The sequence below is a fragment of the Stegodyphus dumicola genome, chromosome 5, assembly GCF_044657685.1.
Source record: "Stegodyphus dumicola isolate Sdum_Otavi_A_Nest chromosome 5, ASM4465768v1".
NCBI lineage: Eukaryota > Metazoa > Arthropoda > Arachnida > Araneae > Eresidae > Stegodyphus > Stegodyphus dumicola.
In genome coordinates this window covers 120,908,689-120,924,875 of record NC_140772.1, presented here as the reverse complement: position 1 = coordinate 120,924,875, position 16,187 = coordinate 120,908,689, and the positions used below count along the sequence as shown (strand labels likewise).

General features: G+C 33.9%; 1 protein-coding gene across 6 annotated transcripts in view; it reads left to right on the top strand.

Annotated features, from left to right (window-relative positions):
- Positions 1 to 15,867, top strand: part of LOC118198326 (BTB/POZ domain-containing protein 2-like) — a 218,112-nt gene extending 202,245 nt beyond the window's left edge. For all 6 annotated transcript variants that reach the window (XM_085816999.1, XM_085817001.1, XM_085817000.1 and 3 more), the window contains exons 2-4: positions 643 to 894; positions 1,348 to 1,643; positions 13,238 to 15,867. In XM_085816999.1, coding sequence (XP_085673125.1) covers positions 643 to 894; positions 1,348 to 1,643; positions 13,238 to 14,129 — 1,440 coding nt within the window. In that variant the 3' untranslated portion in view covers positions 14,130 to 15,867. The remainder of the gene's footprint in view (positions 1 to 642; positions 895 to 1,347; positions 1,644 to 13,237) is intronic.
- Positions 15,868 to 16,187: the final 320 nt, after the last annotated feature.

Sequence of the window (16,187 nt, the reverse complement as noted above, 5' to 3'; positions counted from 1 at the left end):
TATCCGTAGTCAAGAATAAATGTAAATAAGTGAAATTTATTTTGTATGCTGTACTAAGGATGGGAGCTTTTCTTTTCAACCAAATTCCAAAAATTCTTATCCTTGTACATGGTTTTAAGGTGATGTATCAGAGATCAAGAATCTCTAATTCCGGTTCTTCTGTCTTGATTTCAAAAAAGTTTTTCAATAAATTCATTTATTTTTGTTAGATTTAATCAGCAAATAAACGATTAAAGAAAAAGAAAGGGGAACATTGGCTCAATATTTATAAATTGCTTTTTTTTAAGGGGGGATTTCTTTTGAAAGCGCTTGTAGATAGATGAATCTGAAAGTAACCTATCAATCACAGTCCATTAAGTTAAAGTATTTTGTCATTTTCTTTTCATATTAATGAAATGGTCTTGGGAGATATACAGAGATGATTTGCAACAAGTAATGTACACGCAGGCACACAAAAAGGCCGGTAAAAAACAGGTCTGGAGACCACTAGTGCAGATGGTCATCTTATCTTTAGAACTGAATTCAGTTCCCCCATTTCTTTTTTGTTGAAAATTCTAATAACTTAGAACTCAGCTGTATTACATTGTGTAATTAATTAAATGAAATGTAAAATAAATACATTTTATTAATTTTTCTTTTCAGTGCCTGCCTACCAAAGTAAAACGGTCCGACAGTGGAATCGCATGGCGGCGCAAAAACAGTTCGAAATCGAAACATCCCCAGAGGAAATCCTCGACACCACCTTCGACTCGGCCTACGCTGTTACTGCCTCCCATGAGGTGTACTGCTGGAGGTCTACGAGTGGAAGAAAACTGCACCATTGCCCCTGTTGTGACTACTCGCGTGCAGCATGGTGAACATGGTCGTCAGCCACTGGATAGTTTTAATACGCAGGTAAATACGATTCAACACTTACAAAAAAGTTCAATTAAGAATTATGTTCTTAACTTCAGAACCTTAACTTTCGATATGTTAAGGAGGAATAATATTTTCTAATATATTATTATGAATTGATTTAGTTAGGTACTTGATTTAGTTAGCAAGTGCATTAAGCTTGCATCATGTCTATCAGTGCAATGCATAGCAGCAAAGGCACTCAGTTTGTAACAGTTGCCATTAATTCTATAGTTGTATTGCTTATAATATTTTAGTCCTAGAAAACAACACATAGGAAAAGCACGTGAATCATAGATTTCGCTAAACTGCCAGATTATTTTAAAGGAAGTAATTTAGCGACTGTAGAGAGATAAATTTTCTTCACCGAGCCATTAATGATATGTTTTTCTAAATGAGTTTTATTTCGCCTAAATAAGAAAATAATTGTAAAACTTTATTTTTCCTTCTTAGCCTCTTCCAGAGCCATCAGCACCAAGCCCAGGTCACCTGTTTTATAATAGCGAAGATCACAGCGATATTACTTTCATTGTGGGCCAAGAAGAGTGGCGATTTCCAGCTCATTCATTTATATTAGAAAAAACACAACTAACCTTCCTTTCTTTGCTGAGAGCAGCAAGCACTGAAGAACAGTATGAAGAGATCAGGTCCCGCTTCTCGCGCAACGAAAATATGGATCCTAACTTAGTTCCTCCAGTGATTTTAAAGCTTCCTGATTTGCAGCCAGATGTTTTTGAGCAAATTCTAAGGTAAATACATTTTCACACTCTACTAAAATATTCTAAACATCTTTATGTTAAAAATATATTTAGAAATTTGCAATTAATGTTTGAATTTTTTTAATCATTTAGTATGCAGTCTTTTGATAAATGGGTTTGAACAAGAATTCTCGTTTTTCCAGAGTACCATTTTATCCTACGTATGGGATGAAAGGCTGGAAAATAACTGGTAGGGTGGGGGTAATTATTGCCGTTAATTAAATTTTTTATAACATAGAAATCATTATTACGTGATATGTCTGAAAATAGTCTAGAAGTTGATATAAAAAGTAAAGATCAAAGGTCATTTCTGATCAGCTTTTTATCCCAAAAGGTACGTTAGTCGAGAATGAAACATTAGTTTCGAAACGGTATTTTTGTGTTGACTTACTGTAAACGGCGTATCACAATTGTAACCACTAAATATTATAGCCTTGTATTATATTTAAAGAAGTTATATACTGAAGAATCTTTAATGTACGTATGTTTATCGCATTGGGAAAAAAACAACTGTACATATAATTATCAATTTCGAATAACATAGTTTTCCACCCGAATATGGGCACCTGGAAGGCCGAATTCTGATTTTTTTTTTTTTTTTTTTTTTTTTTTTTTTTTGTTTTTGTTGTTGTTGTTTCTATTCCACATTTTATAAATATTTAACGAACAATGGCAATACCGTACGAAATAAAACATTTTTATCATGCAACGCAATTTTATTATGCAATGCAAGTATTGAAATTCTGTCTGAAAAATCGGGTTACTCAATATGGTTTTTCTTTCAGTATCTTCATGTGCATGAAAATCTTCTGTGTAACTTCAATCCTAGGCCAACTAACTTTCTTTCTGCCCTTTTCTTTCTTTCTGCAACTAAACTTTCTTTCTGCCCTTTTTTGGGGCATCCTTTTAATTTTGAATACGTATACATACATGTAATACATTAAAATTACAGATTTTATTTACTTATAATTATTACAGTTGCAAGAAAATTCTTATATAAGAATGCTTGGAATTAAATGCTTGGAATGCTTGGAAACGTCAACTTCTTTATGAATTTCCATCCATCCATCAAAATGACACTAAAACCGGTCGAATAAAGTTCTGCAAAAATGATAGTACCTTGCCAGTTTAGCGGTCTCTGCTATCAAATGCCATAAATATTAAGAACTCATAAAAAAAATGTGGACTCTCATTTACAAACGGTGTCGACGGAGAGCACGTCGTTCTCAAAACTAAATACTACCTGATATTCTAGAAATTTATGTTCTTCATGTACTTCTTAAAGCACTCAGTATTAAATACAAAGTGAAATAATAACCTAGCAAAGAAAACTTGGCGAATTACAGAAATAAAGGGAAGACCATGCCTTTTGTATTCGAATACCGCTTCAGAAATAAAAATATTCCTTCAACAGCAAATTTCTTGTGATACAGCATGCAGTTTCATCATTGGCACTTTTTTTGGGGGGAGGGGGGTAGTCACTATGAAAATTGAGGCATTTTTCTTAGGGTAAGTTATTCGATGTTCATCTTGTAAAATGTGGTGTTTTGAACAGGAAGCCATCGTGTCACTCCTTTTTGATATACTCTTCACTGCGAGATCTGTGGCCATCATGATGTTTCTTGAGAATGCGTAATACCAGAGAAAGGCAAGTAACTGAAAAAATTGACACTTGACGTAAGTCTATCACATGGATTACTACCCCGAATAACTGCTCAGCTGGAATTCATGTGCATGATGTGTCTGTCGAGCTGTTTCTCGGAGCCAAAAGCAAAGATAAGGTCGTATGCTGTATCATTCCTCGACAGGTTCACAGAATCACTCCATTATCAAAACTTGTAAGCGTAAACCAGAATCATTCCGGTATCCCGCGAGCCAGTAAATTCATATTGATGCTGTCAGCTACAAAGCAAAGACTTCTATTTTCTGATCAGAAAGATATATTATTATATGACATCATGGAAAGGAAAGCAATAAATAATGTGGCTGCGTATGGTGCAATACTGGAAAATTGACGAGCTGCCATCAGATGTTATCTTCCTCTTCCATGATAATACACACTGCTATTTCAATGTTGCAACATTTTTCATGGGTTTAACTATTCACTATGGACCGATTAGCGCCAAAGGATTCTCATCTCCTTTCATCGCTCAAATAACTTCTTGGTGACCAGAGATTTCATAATGACAAGGTTCTCAAAATAGAGGTGGCATAGCAGCTCGATATTCTCACCACAAGGATATCACAATATTGGTCTTACGCTTAAGAAAATTATTCATTAAGGCTTTTATGTGGAAAAACAAGATATTCATCGCAGAATAGGATGCAAAATGTAACGTCTAAATAAATTTTGAAGTTAATAACCTATTAGAATTTACCTAAAATTATCTGAACTATATGAACTTCGGGACTAACATTTTGGCTATTTTCTCTCTCTTTTATGCATACCTTCGTGGTGTAACGGTAGCACACTCGACGCGTATTCGAGATATCCAGGTTTGAGTCAAGGCGAGGGCACTGCTGATTTTTCACGTCTTTCAAAATAACCTACTGTCTGTACAAGTTAATCAGAAATGACATTTTAACTTTAACTTTTTATATCGACATCTAGCTTGTTGCCGTTTGAAACAGCGCCGCATGTATCTGTACCTCGGAAAGCAAAGGTGCATATTTATATATGCATCACTTTTATGGTTATGTTAAATTATATGTAAAATTTCTTTGGTATCACATGACTAGTATTCCTACTCAGCTTCGCGACATATGTGCATGGATCGGAAAGCTTCAGACCTCTTTCTGTCTTTTCAATCGCGCTCTCCGTTTACATATACTGATGGTTTTCACTTCATGTCAAGATGAACTGCATGTTATAATGCAAATAGATTAAAATATCTTAACACAGAGTAGGGATATCCAGCTTTTGGATCTTCTTCTTTCTCATCGATCAATGAAATTATGCTAAGGACTGCATTTAGTATGTATTATTTGGCATGGGTATTCTTTCTTCGATATACGGTTTGTTAAACATACTGAGTCATGACCATCCACAGTCCCTGATGATGTTGATCTTCAGTTGTAGTGGTTGCTTTAGAAAAGAGATACCAGTACCCATTTGCGGTGCTATGGTACATTCGTTTATTTTGTTTAGTGGTATAACTTACTTGTGGTATACTTTGCGGTATACTTGTGGAATACTTTGCGGAACACGAGAAGTTAAAAAAATATATTCTGAGAAATACTGATCAGTTACAGAAGTGACCATCTGAAAATGCTTGCTTGCAACAAAAGGTTTCATTGTATAATTGCAGAAAATGTACGCGATGGTATAAGTGTTTTCTCATAAATTGATAACATTTTCTTTTAACCCCACCTCCCGCAAATAGTATAAAATAATTGAAGCAAAATGAATGAAATATAAAATTTACACAAAATTAAAGTAACTACTTTTACAACTATTGCATACCTAATATATTTTCTTGTACAGCAAAACTGGTGCAGTTTCCATATCAATGTTATATAACTTTATGAAAATTTGTAGTTCGATAGAAATAATAGTTCAATAATGTGTTGTCTTTCTTTCTTTCTTTTTTTAGAAAGAGGCTTCTTTGCATGATGTTTTGAATTTCGTGTTAGTTTGATACATAGATATTGACAGCAGCTTTGTAGGGCAAAATAATATTTAAAGTACAACTAGTTTCTGAGCAGGATTCTGAGTGACTTATTATTATTCAAAAATACAACTATAGCACTCATCGTTAAGTCACGATGCAATTCCATGTGTCGTGACCGGAAGTGAGTGCGAAAGAAACATTAGCAATAGATCATTATTGTCCTAAAACATTTTGTTTTGGGAAATTAATCTTGCTTATACATAATTATAGCTCTGTAGTATGAAAGTTGATATAAATCTTCAATAAAATTTCAAGTTGCTGACTTTAGTACATTCGATTAAATTTCATTTCGAAATGAATTCTGTAATACAGTTTAATTGGAGACTGAATTTCAGAAATTAAATTATGAACAGTTGCTCTGAGATAATTGATATGAAATATATAGCCACAGTCTGAATCATTTCAAAATACTGTTCGATTTAAATCAACTAAAAATTAAATGCGAATTTTTTGTAAAGCAGCATGATTTGCTTTTAACTGATTGGTTATTTGAATTTGGAAAGCGTGATATCTGCTTAAGAAGAGAAATGCTTTGATGAAGGACTTTTGGGGGAATCTGACTACACAGAGAAAATCACAAAAATAAACCATGCAGCCAGCCCGTTTGCCTGAGCTACACTTCGAAAAGAACTTCTAGTATATAGCAGTCTTTAACAGTTTGGCCACTAGGGTGGGTCTTGCTTTTAACTGAGTAAAAGAACAAAAGCGCGCTAAATTCAGTCTTTCTGCTCCAAAAAATAGTAAGTTCACAGTTATTCGAATTTACTGCTACCCATTTTTGGCAGTCTTGCTGCTTGTTAGAAGCTGTTCACAGTAAAGTATGTAATTAAACTTGATTTTGTCCTGTAGCTCAAAAATATTATTTGAATGAATAATTACGATAGTGAACTATCGAAAAGGTCGAAAAACACTAGTTCTAGTAAATTCTCAGATGGTTAAAAAAAATCTATCGAAGAAAGGTCTTCAGTAATCTGGACACGTGTCAGCTTAACATTAGATATTCATAGATAAGCGCAACAAAGTCGGCCATGGGTAAATAAATATATTGTTAAGAGGATTGATATCTTTGGGCTAGAATTAAATTTGCATAAATAAATAATAACTCCTTAACTATGCGTCGCAAATAAGTACAACACCGATAAAGATTGTTTTCAAGGTAAAATACAGAGAAAAGTTACAAGAGATTCTAATAGTTTCGTTGAGGCTGAGTCGGTATAACTTCAATTGCGAATGGTTTTCCTATTGCTTACATTTTTGGCTAACATCTAATGAAAACAGATAGAATGTTCTTATCTTCAGAAAATGTCTTTTTTTTTTTTTTTTTTTTTTTTTTTAAATAGCATTTAAAGATTGTTCATTTAAAAACAACATGGATTTTGAAAATAGGCAAAATTCAAACTTAGCGGGAATGGGTTTTGATAACACATGATGCATATCAAACGACAATCTGATCTAATTTTCACTTGAAAGAAATGTTTCTCAGAAACTTATTCTGTTACGTAATTAGGTTTATTAGATTATGACAAAATGACATTAGATTATCTGCTTTTCTTTTAGGAGAGATGCCTTCATGGATGATTTTCTGAGGAAACTTCATTCATATTCACCTTATGTATGAGTAAAGCTATGAAAACACCTATGCAGCCCCCTTAATCGCCAGGATTTAAATCCGGTTCGAACTACCCATGTTAAGTAGTCCGCTCAATCGCTGAAGTCTGCTTGTGGCAAAAGATCATATTGACGTGTTTCACATGCATCTCTACCATATAGTTTATCATCGTACTTTTGATATTATTTAAGAGATATGCAACCATCAAACCGATGTTCGACAACTATATAGTAATACTAACAGATGGAGCACGTTAATCTCTCTAAGCATATATATTTTTGATTCCAATGAATGTCTGTGGCATCAGCCATGAGAGTGGCAGGAAACGCTCTGATATATATTTAATCCGCAATTTATATTGCTTGTAGAAATCATTATTTTGAATTATTGCACAGGAAACATTGAGACATTTTATTTTCTAGTTTTGTTAATTTCCCCCATGTTGAAGTCTTGCGTATTTACAACAGAACTCATCATCCCTAAACAGAAAACGGAATAACTTTTTATAAGTATTATCATGAACAAGAATTTCATTAGTGATAATTTATTAATTTATGAAAATTTTTAATGATATTTTACGCCTTTTTCCCTCATTCTGAGTCAAATATCAAATGTCACAAATATTATGCTGGATATATTAAAACTTCAAATAGATGTGCTTATGTAAAATTAGTAAATTGAAATAAATAGGTGCAATTCTAGTTATCTGCTTCCTAGTTGGCAACATTCGGTAGAACTGCTCTTTTTTAGGTATTTTCGAGTGTACATCGTGCATATTAAGTTAGGAAGTTAAGATTGATTTGGTTTTATTTGATTATGGCAAAGCATTCGAGGGCTATCTGCCTGGGGAGAGAAATGCCTTCGTGGAGGATTTTCTAAAGAAAACTCGCTCATATACACGTTACATATGGGGAAACCCATGAAAAGGTTCATGCAGCCAGCCCGTTTACCTGGAATCGAACTCGGATCGGAACTACTAATGTTGAGTGGTTTTACCGCACGGCCGCTGTTAGACCAGGAAGTTAAGAAGTCTGAATTAAGAAGTAATAGAGCTACTTTCTGTCTTACCTCCAGGTATGCGCGAGACAACACACAACGCCACATGCGCTTACGGTATACATATCTTAATGCATGTGGGTTTGCACGTTTTATATTGAACTGAACAATATCTGCAGTATAACAATATAAATATCCGACACATAGTTTTTTTATTTTTTCGCATAAAATTTCTTTTATCTTAAAAATGCTTTTTTTGTTGTTTATGAACATAATAAAAATTATCAGACGTAAAGATAGCCTAATAAATATTTTCCACCAATTCATAAAGTCACCAATCAGTTGGAAACTTTCTGCGGGGATGCGAATAATCAGAAAGTGTCAATAAAGGTGTAACAATTATCTAAATTTTTTTTAAAGCTGGAATTTTGCATAAAATTATTTTATTTTTTAACATGCGTGTTTCTTATTTAATATTTATTAAATTATTAGTATTGTAGATCTGTTTAATGTGTAGATAGTTTTAACTATGCAGTATGGAAATAGGCCTTAAAAAAACCACTCATGGTGTCACTGATGCTGAGCTTTAAGAGCAACAATATGTATTACTACTTAGACAGTTCTATATTACCGAGCTATTGCAGGTGCAACGTTGCCGGTTCCTTAAATTAAGCCCAAGGGCACATGACATAATGAATTCAGGAAATGGAAAATATCTCGGGTGAGAAAACGGAGAAAGGAAAAGTGAGAGAGGTACCAAAAGGAAAAAGGCTATAGGTTATCTAGCAGATGAACGGAACTTGACAAGATGAAGAAAATCCGAACGGATCCTTCACAATTCAGAGAAACGACAAATCCGAAACATGATTCAAAATGCTATACAACAACAACAAAAGTTCAATATTACTATAAAACTACACAAATTCAACCCATACAACAGAAAATCAATACGCAACGACTATTACAACATCACACTAGCAATCCAAACAACTTAGAGTACAGCACTGTCTTTATCAGATAAAATGAAAGAAATTACCGCCTTCAATTGAGGAGCAAGAGAAGAAGCAGAAGTCTCATCCCATGAAGGCGTGAGCAGCAAGTGGTCTTATGTTGCGGTCTTCGTTGAGTATTTCGTAGTTGAAGACTTGGGAATAACTCACATAGTCGCATTGGACAGCTTTACAGAAGAATTTCTCATTTGTTCTTTTAATAAATTCTGTGACGTTTTCAAGCTTAAGATCTCTATGAAGAAGTTCATTTCGGATGAGAAAGTCAGCATCAGTGATAATATGAAGAAATTTATTCTGCACTATTTGACGTTGACGTAATTGATTAAGAGAGGCAGTATTCCAAGCTGGAGATGCATAAAAAAGAATAGGTCGGATACAAGTAGTATAAATATGTCTCTTGGTTCTTATGCTAAGGTTAGAAAATTTTCCAAGTACTGGAAGAAAGCTGCACATAATTCCATTTGCTTTATTTTTAACATTCTTAATATGGTTGATAGCTGCCAGTGGGTTGTTTTGCATGGCTGTTGGCAACTTTCTGGCTGGAATCAGGATTTATTGCTTAATACGGGCTCGAAAATTATTACTGTATCTATGCAGACAGCTGATTGGTACGAAATGGGAAGCATGCATTGCTTACTTATTTGTTTTGGAAAAATAATTTGCATTATGCGCACGCTGAAGTAGTAGTATAAATAATTTCGGCTACATTCATATCGTGATGTAAGCTTAAGAGAAACTGGTGCGTGTTCTCACGTTGTGGTATAATTAGCTGAGATAACCGTTATAATATCTGCTGCTATAAGTATTTGACTATGACCGTGTCTTCACTCACTTTTTCTCTCACGAACAGACCCCAATATCTCCAAATCTTAGAGAAATTGGCCGACGTCATTGGAAATACTGAAAGAAATTATTTGTGATCATGTGAAAAGAATTATAATTGAACCCACATTAATGCTGTTTAGAATGCCATGCCATATCTGACGACTGTTCTCATAAAGGTACTGTGCATTCCGATGGTGTATAAAAGAAGAGAAATTCCACTTCTGTGGCATTTGAATTTGACTCAGTTCACAATACCTCGCAAACAGGTTCGAGCACAATGTGAACATTTGTCACCGGCTGAGAGAGGATGTGGAATCAGCCTAAAAAAAGTAGGGTGATCAAACTGAAGAAGTGCTCGACATTTGGGTCGGAATGATGCGCCGTTTGGTGGTGTTGGCAGGAATGGTTTAGCTATAACGGATCACACAGTCAAGAAGGCAGCGATCGATCTGTGAAAATCTACCAGCGGCCGAGCAGTAAAGTTGCTGAACAGTCGTAGTTTGGTTGGAAGTTCGAATCTCGGCGAATGGACTAGCTGCATGGGCGTTTTAGTAGTATTCCCCATGTGCAACGTGTATACGAGCCAGTTTCCCTTAGTAATTTCTCCACGGAGGCATTCTTTCTCTTAGGCAGATAGCCCTCTAGTACTAGGAAGACGACAGAACGTGAGAACAGAGCAGTCATTAGAGCGGCTCTCGCAGCATCTGGTTCGTCATTACCCTCGATGCGACATGTAACTAGATAACTGGCAGCCTCAAATGTTATTCACAAGTGACTCAGAAAATGGGGCTTACTGCTCACCTGTGCACACAGACAAATCCATTAGAAGTGGTGCCAGCTTTGTTTGAGTTGGAACTGAGCTACGATCACCAGCGAAGATGTTTCTGAAGACCTCCAGAGCAGGGGTGGGATACTGACCTGACTATTCTCTGTCACACAGCCTGAATACAGAGAGTTCTTACCTGGCGAGCCAGTTCATTCAACTATCGCACCCCTATAGTTGTCATCCGTTGCACCATTACAGCATGATAATATTGAACGCTCCGTTGTGTTATTTTGCCTTGCAAGCACCTCCTGCTTACATTTCAGCAGAATAATGCTCAGCCTCATACACTAATCATTTCTGCTGCATGTTCCGTCGCCAGATCTCTCTCCAATAGAGCGTTTTTGAAGTCTGAAAAACGAGTTTCGCCGGTCTGTCTGTGTAATTAGGAGTTCGGCAAAATATCTTGTAGAAGGTAATCTGCTAACCCTACCAGTTAAGGCCGAGCTGAATAACATAATGGCCAGAGGTGGGCCAACGCCTTACTGATTTATTCGCTACAAGTATCTTTTGACTAAAACATTCAATTCCTTTGAAATTATTCCACACATATATATTATGTCTATTGAACTTTCATCCCATTCGGGTAAATCTTCTTTAATTGCTTCATTTTTGTTTTCTGTTTTAGCGTACATAACGTAATAAATATCTGGGACATAGTGGAAGCTTCTAGAGCTGTTTCCAACCTCAGAATGGCAATTCATCCTGAAAGTTTAATGCAGTTTAACAGTTTAGTTTGTAAAGAAGAATTTTTGAAGCAGAGTCGAAGGTTGGGTTTTCACATATGTCTATCTCAAATTCGGGCAAAATTTTGAAATTAAAACAGCAGTGGGGCTCGTAAGATGGCTCTGAAATGAACATGACTAACATCAACTGATAAGAATAATTTCATGCGATTCCTGGGATAACGTCGCAGTTCAGTGCTAGGGCCTCAACAAACATAAATGTGAGGATTGCACAGCATTCTTTTCATGATATGGGCTTTAGAAGCCGTCGCTCAGCCTGACGATATAAAGCTATGTGCTTATCTCATTAAGATCGCTACAGAAACATTTGATGTCTGGAAAAAATGTAGCCCGGTCTGATTAGCACCGTTTTTAAACAGATGGAAGAATTTGTATACAGAGAAAACCCTATGAAGCCATTAACGCTATACTTGAAGAAGATACTTTACGGGCTGTAATGTTAGGAGAATTTTTTAGCTTGCATTTCAGTGGGACCTCTGTAAGACTGGCTTAATATATTTAGAAGCCTTAAGTACTTAAACGATTATGGTACCATCACACATATTTACAGTATAATGCTTGTTTTCCCCTCATTCCTTCTCTTTCGGTGTTGATTTAGTTGCACAATACATTCCAAGGTAAAATCGGCATGAGGAACTTTTATGGTACTCCCTTTGCATGATGCTCTAAGCATATGCTTATTTTGCTCAATGCTAATCCAACTATTATTTATAAACGTTTCGAACAACTGAACACTTTGTGCCCATCTTCCCTGATCAGTTATACACGTTCATGACCTGCGTTCATTCTTGTGGATTTGGTCTTTTTTAACACTATAACACAAGTTTAGAGATGCTAAATTATGGTTGTAGGAACTCTCATCTGAGTATAATGTCAGATCCATCTAAGTCTTGCCAGGTCCACCTAAGCGTTATCGAACTCATCTGAAATGCCATACAACTCGCTGTGGGATAATCATCACTTCCAAATACACCAAATAACTAAACTGCTTTACAGTAAGGATACAGTATTCATTGTATGCAGAATATTACTGTATATTCGTGAAATCCACTTTTTTGCAGTTCTGCGCTTTTATGAGGGACTTGTCCAACTAAATTTGTGCGCTAGTTTTTCTGGAACTTCATTGTATACATATAAGACTTAATTAAAGATCATCAAGTGAATAAAATTAAATAAATAAAATAATTAATTATTAGATAAAATATAAACAGATAAAGGGTAAATAAGTTAATGAAAAATTGCTGAATATAAATTAAAATACTCAAATTCCTCATATTTGGAGCTGGGACCAGAATTAAAATTTCACTAAAAATCTGAGAAGCACCAGAACCGGTCTTCGGCTGAATTTAACCCATGACTACTGCATGGTACATGATCTTCAAATTCGTAATAATTTTTGGCGCCTTTGTAGTTAATTTTATCAATTCACTTTGAAAATTCAAAATTTGAAGTTTGATTTCTGACTGTTTTTCATGTTATATGCATTTTTATGGAAAAGTAAAAATGGTTTGGTTTTAGGTTGGCTATAGCTTCATAACTAATTAAAACACATGTAATTTTCCCAAGAATGTAGGGCCTAATTTTTTTAGTTTCTGCCCAAATTTTTCTAATTTAAATATAATAAAAGCGGTAAACGTTCCAGTCTTTCACACAAATAAGAGCATATAAATAAGCACATTAAATGAAGTTTCAAATGGCATAAAATTAGTACCAAATTTGTTTAATATTAAAAAGCAGTTGATTGCAGTTTCGTTTGCATATGAAAGAAACTTACAATATTTTAGAAGGCCAGATTAGAATGCATATTACTTTACCACTGTTTGAAACTGGAATGTGAACTTTGGAATGTATCTCTGTGACTTTACTATAAAAATCATTGTACTTATCACTATTAATTCTTTTCAGATATATTTACACGAATCAAGTGTCCTTCTCGACAGTGGATTCTACTTTACGTCTGTTACATCCAAGTCAAGTATATCATCTTCCACAACTTACTTCTCACTGCCTCAGTCACATTTCAAAAAATGTTAACCCATCAAATGTTCTTATGGTGCTTAGTCATCTTCTTTGTCCAGAAGTCCATCATCCTTCCATCAGTTTCTCACCGATTACAACACTGAACGATAACTCATCAAATGAAGAGAACCACGAGAACGATAATGAAAGAAACGAACTCGTTTTCAAATGCTTCCTTATAGTAGACCGTCATGCTGATGAAGTGTTGCAAAGCGAACAGTTTGAGACTCTTGAACATGAACTCATGGTTGAAATAGTGAAAAGAGATACGCTGGAAGTTAGCTCTGAAGCTATTGTGTTCGATTCAGTTATGAGATGGGCTTGTAGAGCATGCAAAAAACAAAGAAAAGAATTAACTTCAGATAACAAGTGCTCAGTATTGGGGAAAGCTCTTTTTCTAGTCAGATATCTCGTAATGACACCAGAAGAATTCCTTCGAGGACCTGTTAGTCAAGGTGTCCTGAGCAAAGAAGATAAAGAATTATTTCTATCCCGGTTAACAACCCATAATTCCTCCCCACAAACTTCACTTCCAGATCGCTGGAGCACATGGAAGATAGCAGTAAAACGACAAAATTATCACAGTCTTCTTCCAGTAACATCTCCTCACTCTGAATTGCCGTCCAGCAATACAGACATGTCTGTGTCACCATCCAATTCAATCCAACCAGTGAACTCGAACGTTAAGAGAAATGACAGAAAGAAAAAATCAATGTCCAAAAAGCTGCTCAATGGAATGGGTGATTTGGTTATCTGTGTTATCCAACTGCTTGATTAAAATTGATACTCCATTTCCAAAATAACTTAGTATCATTAACTAGACACTCTGTATTAGACAGTAATCCAGAATAAACTTTCAGGTAATATTTTTATAATGTGATATATGTTTAAGAACTTAATGCATCAGAGCATACATTTTTGTAAGATTTAAATTCTTACTCAAGGTACTGTACTTCATGTTTATCTGCCATTATGAAATGTTCTTAAAGTGCTGATAATAGACTTAATGATCAAGAATGTCTATTCTAGACAACGTTCATGTTTTCTTATGATATTTTGATTCTGTTAAGTCCACCAGGTAGAACAAATTGCTTAATTTTGTCCTATTAGTTATGTTACCATTAAATTCTTTAACATTTTGTTACTTTGAATAATGTTTGCATGCTCGCTGCATTAAGTATTATGCTTTTGTATTTCATTTTATTGTAAATATGATTTATGTGTGAAGATTTAGAATCCTCCTTTATTAGCCATATATTACTGTTATGCTAACTGTTTATTGTTTAGAATGTTTATATTGTTTTTAGGAAAAGAGCTGAAAATTTGGCTTTGTTGTAATGTTAAAACTAATCCAGGTGATTCTTTCTATTAGCAAATATTCAAAACCACTTTGTTAAAAATTCACTGTAAAGTTCTTTAGTATCTGCTTACATTTATTTCCTTTGGCAAAAGTTTTAAAACGTATTTGGTATAGCCTAAATTATATTAAAGAAATCTTTTTTATAAAAAGGATAGAAAATACATAAAAATCAAAAACAATCTGTGAACAATTTAAAGACACCAAAAATAAATTAACATTTAATCATTATATATTTGTATGAATTAAAAATGTAAACACATATACAACTTTTGCATCATAAAAATATTTTAAACTTCTTTTTCAACATCCTCAATTCTTAAAAAATGAGTACTGTTTTAAGATATATCCATAAATAAGTGAAAATTTATTTACAAAATATGGTATTCTTAAATGCATTTCCTACTTTATTTATAATCTGAATGGCAACAGAAATTTCTTCATTAACAATATATTTAAAAACAATTATACTATGTCAGTAGAGTCTAAACTATCTTGGTTTTTGTATCATATAAAATTATTTGAATTACATACACAAACTTTGAAATTATTCATACATAAACATATACAATTCTGTTTCTATCACCCATAAATGTTTGTATACTATTTTATGATAATGTGAGCATTAGTCTAATCTCACACTGAGCGTATAATGCAGGAATTAATATTAAGACTGAACATTTTCTCTCTCTATCAGAAAAATAAGCTTAACAATAAACTTTCAACAAGCAGTTGCTTACAGGCAATCTGAGCATTTATTTCGTATATAACATATTAATATGTCAGCATGTACAGCATTAGAAACTGTGCAGACTATACACCTTTCAGAAGTTGTAAAGTATTTAGATAAAATACTGTCTCACCAAGGATACTGAAAAAACTTCTCCCAGTTAAATTGCAGTCTATCGTGAAAATTGAAGCATTTTATTTTTTTCAAAACGTCAAAAGTCTCTATGTTTAACAAATTTATAACCAATTAAAATCTTGTTCATACTGATACAAATATAAGATTCCTCAATCTGCCTTTCAATACAAATTACATTGTCAGCAATATTATAGTACTTTTTCTATGAAAGATTAAGAATTTCTCTCTTCCTTTGAATTTAATAATATATAGCTATAGATTAGTTTTTCTATGAATAAATAATTTTTAAATGTTTATGTTTCTATCATTTTCAAAATTCTCATGAAGACTTCTGAGTTCTATGAGATAATATAGATTCTACGACTAAATTACAACAGTTTCATGTTTGATAAATCTAGTCCAACTTGTTTTGATTTTAATTGAATTTCTCTTATTAATGCTCAAGTATTATTACAAGAATAATAAAACATACTGTAGTACTTTTTCATGTACTTCTGCTGTTATAATGGTATTGTTATGGATTTGTAATACTTTAAAATTGTAACAGCTTTTTTGCATACATCATAATAAAATGTTTCGTGTAATAAAAACACAATATTCTCTGTTTAATTTAC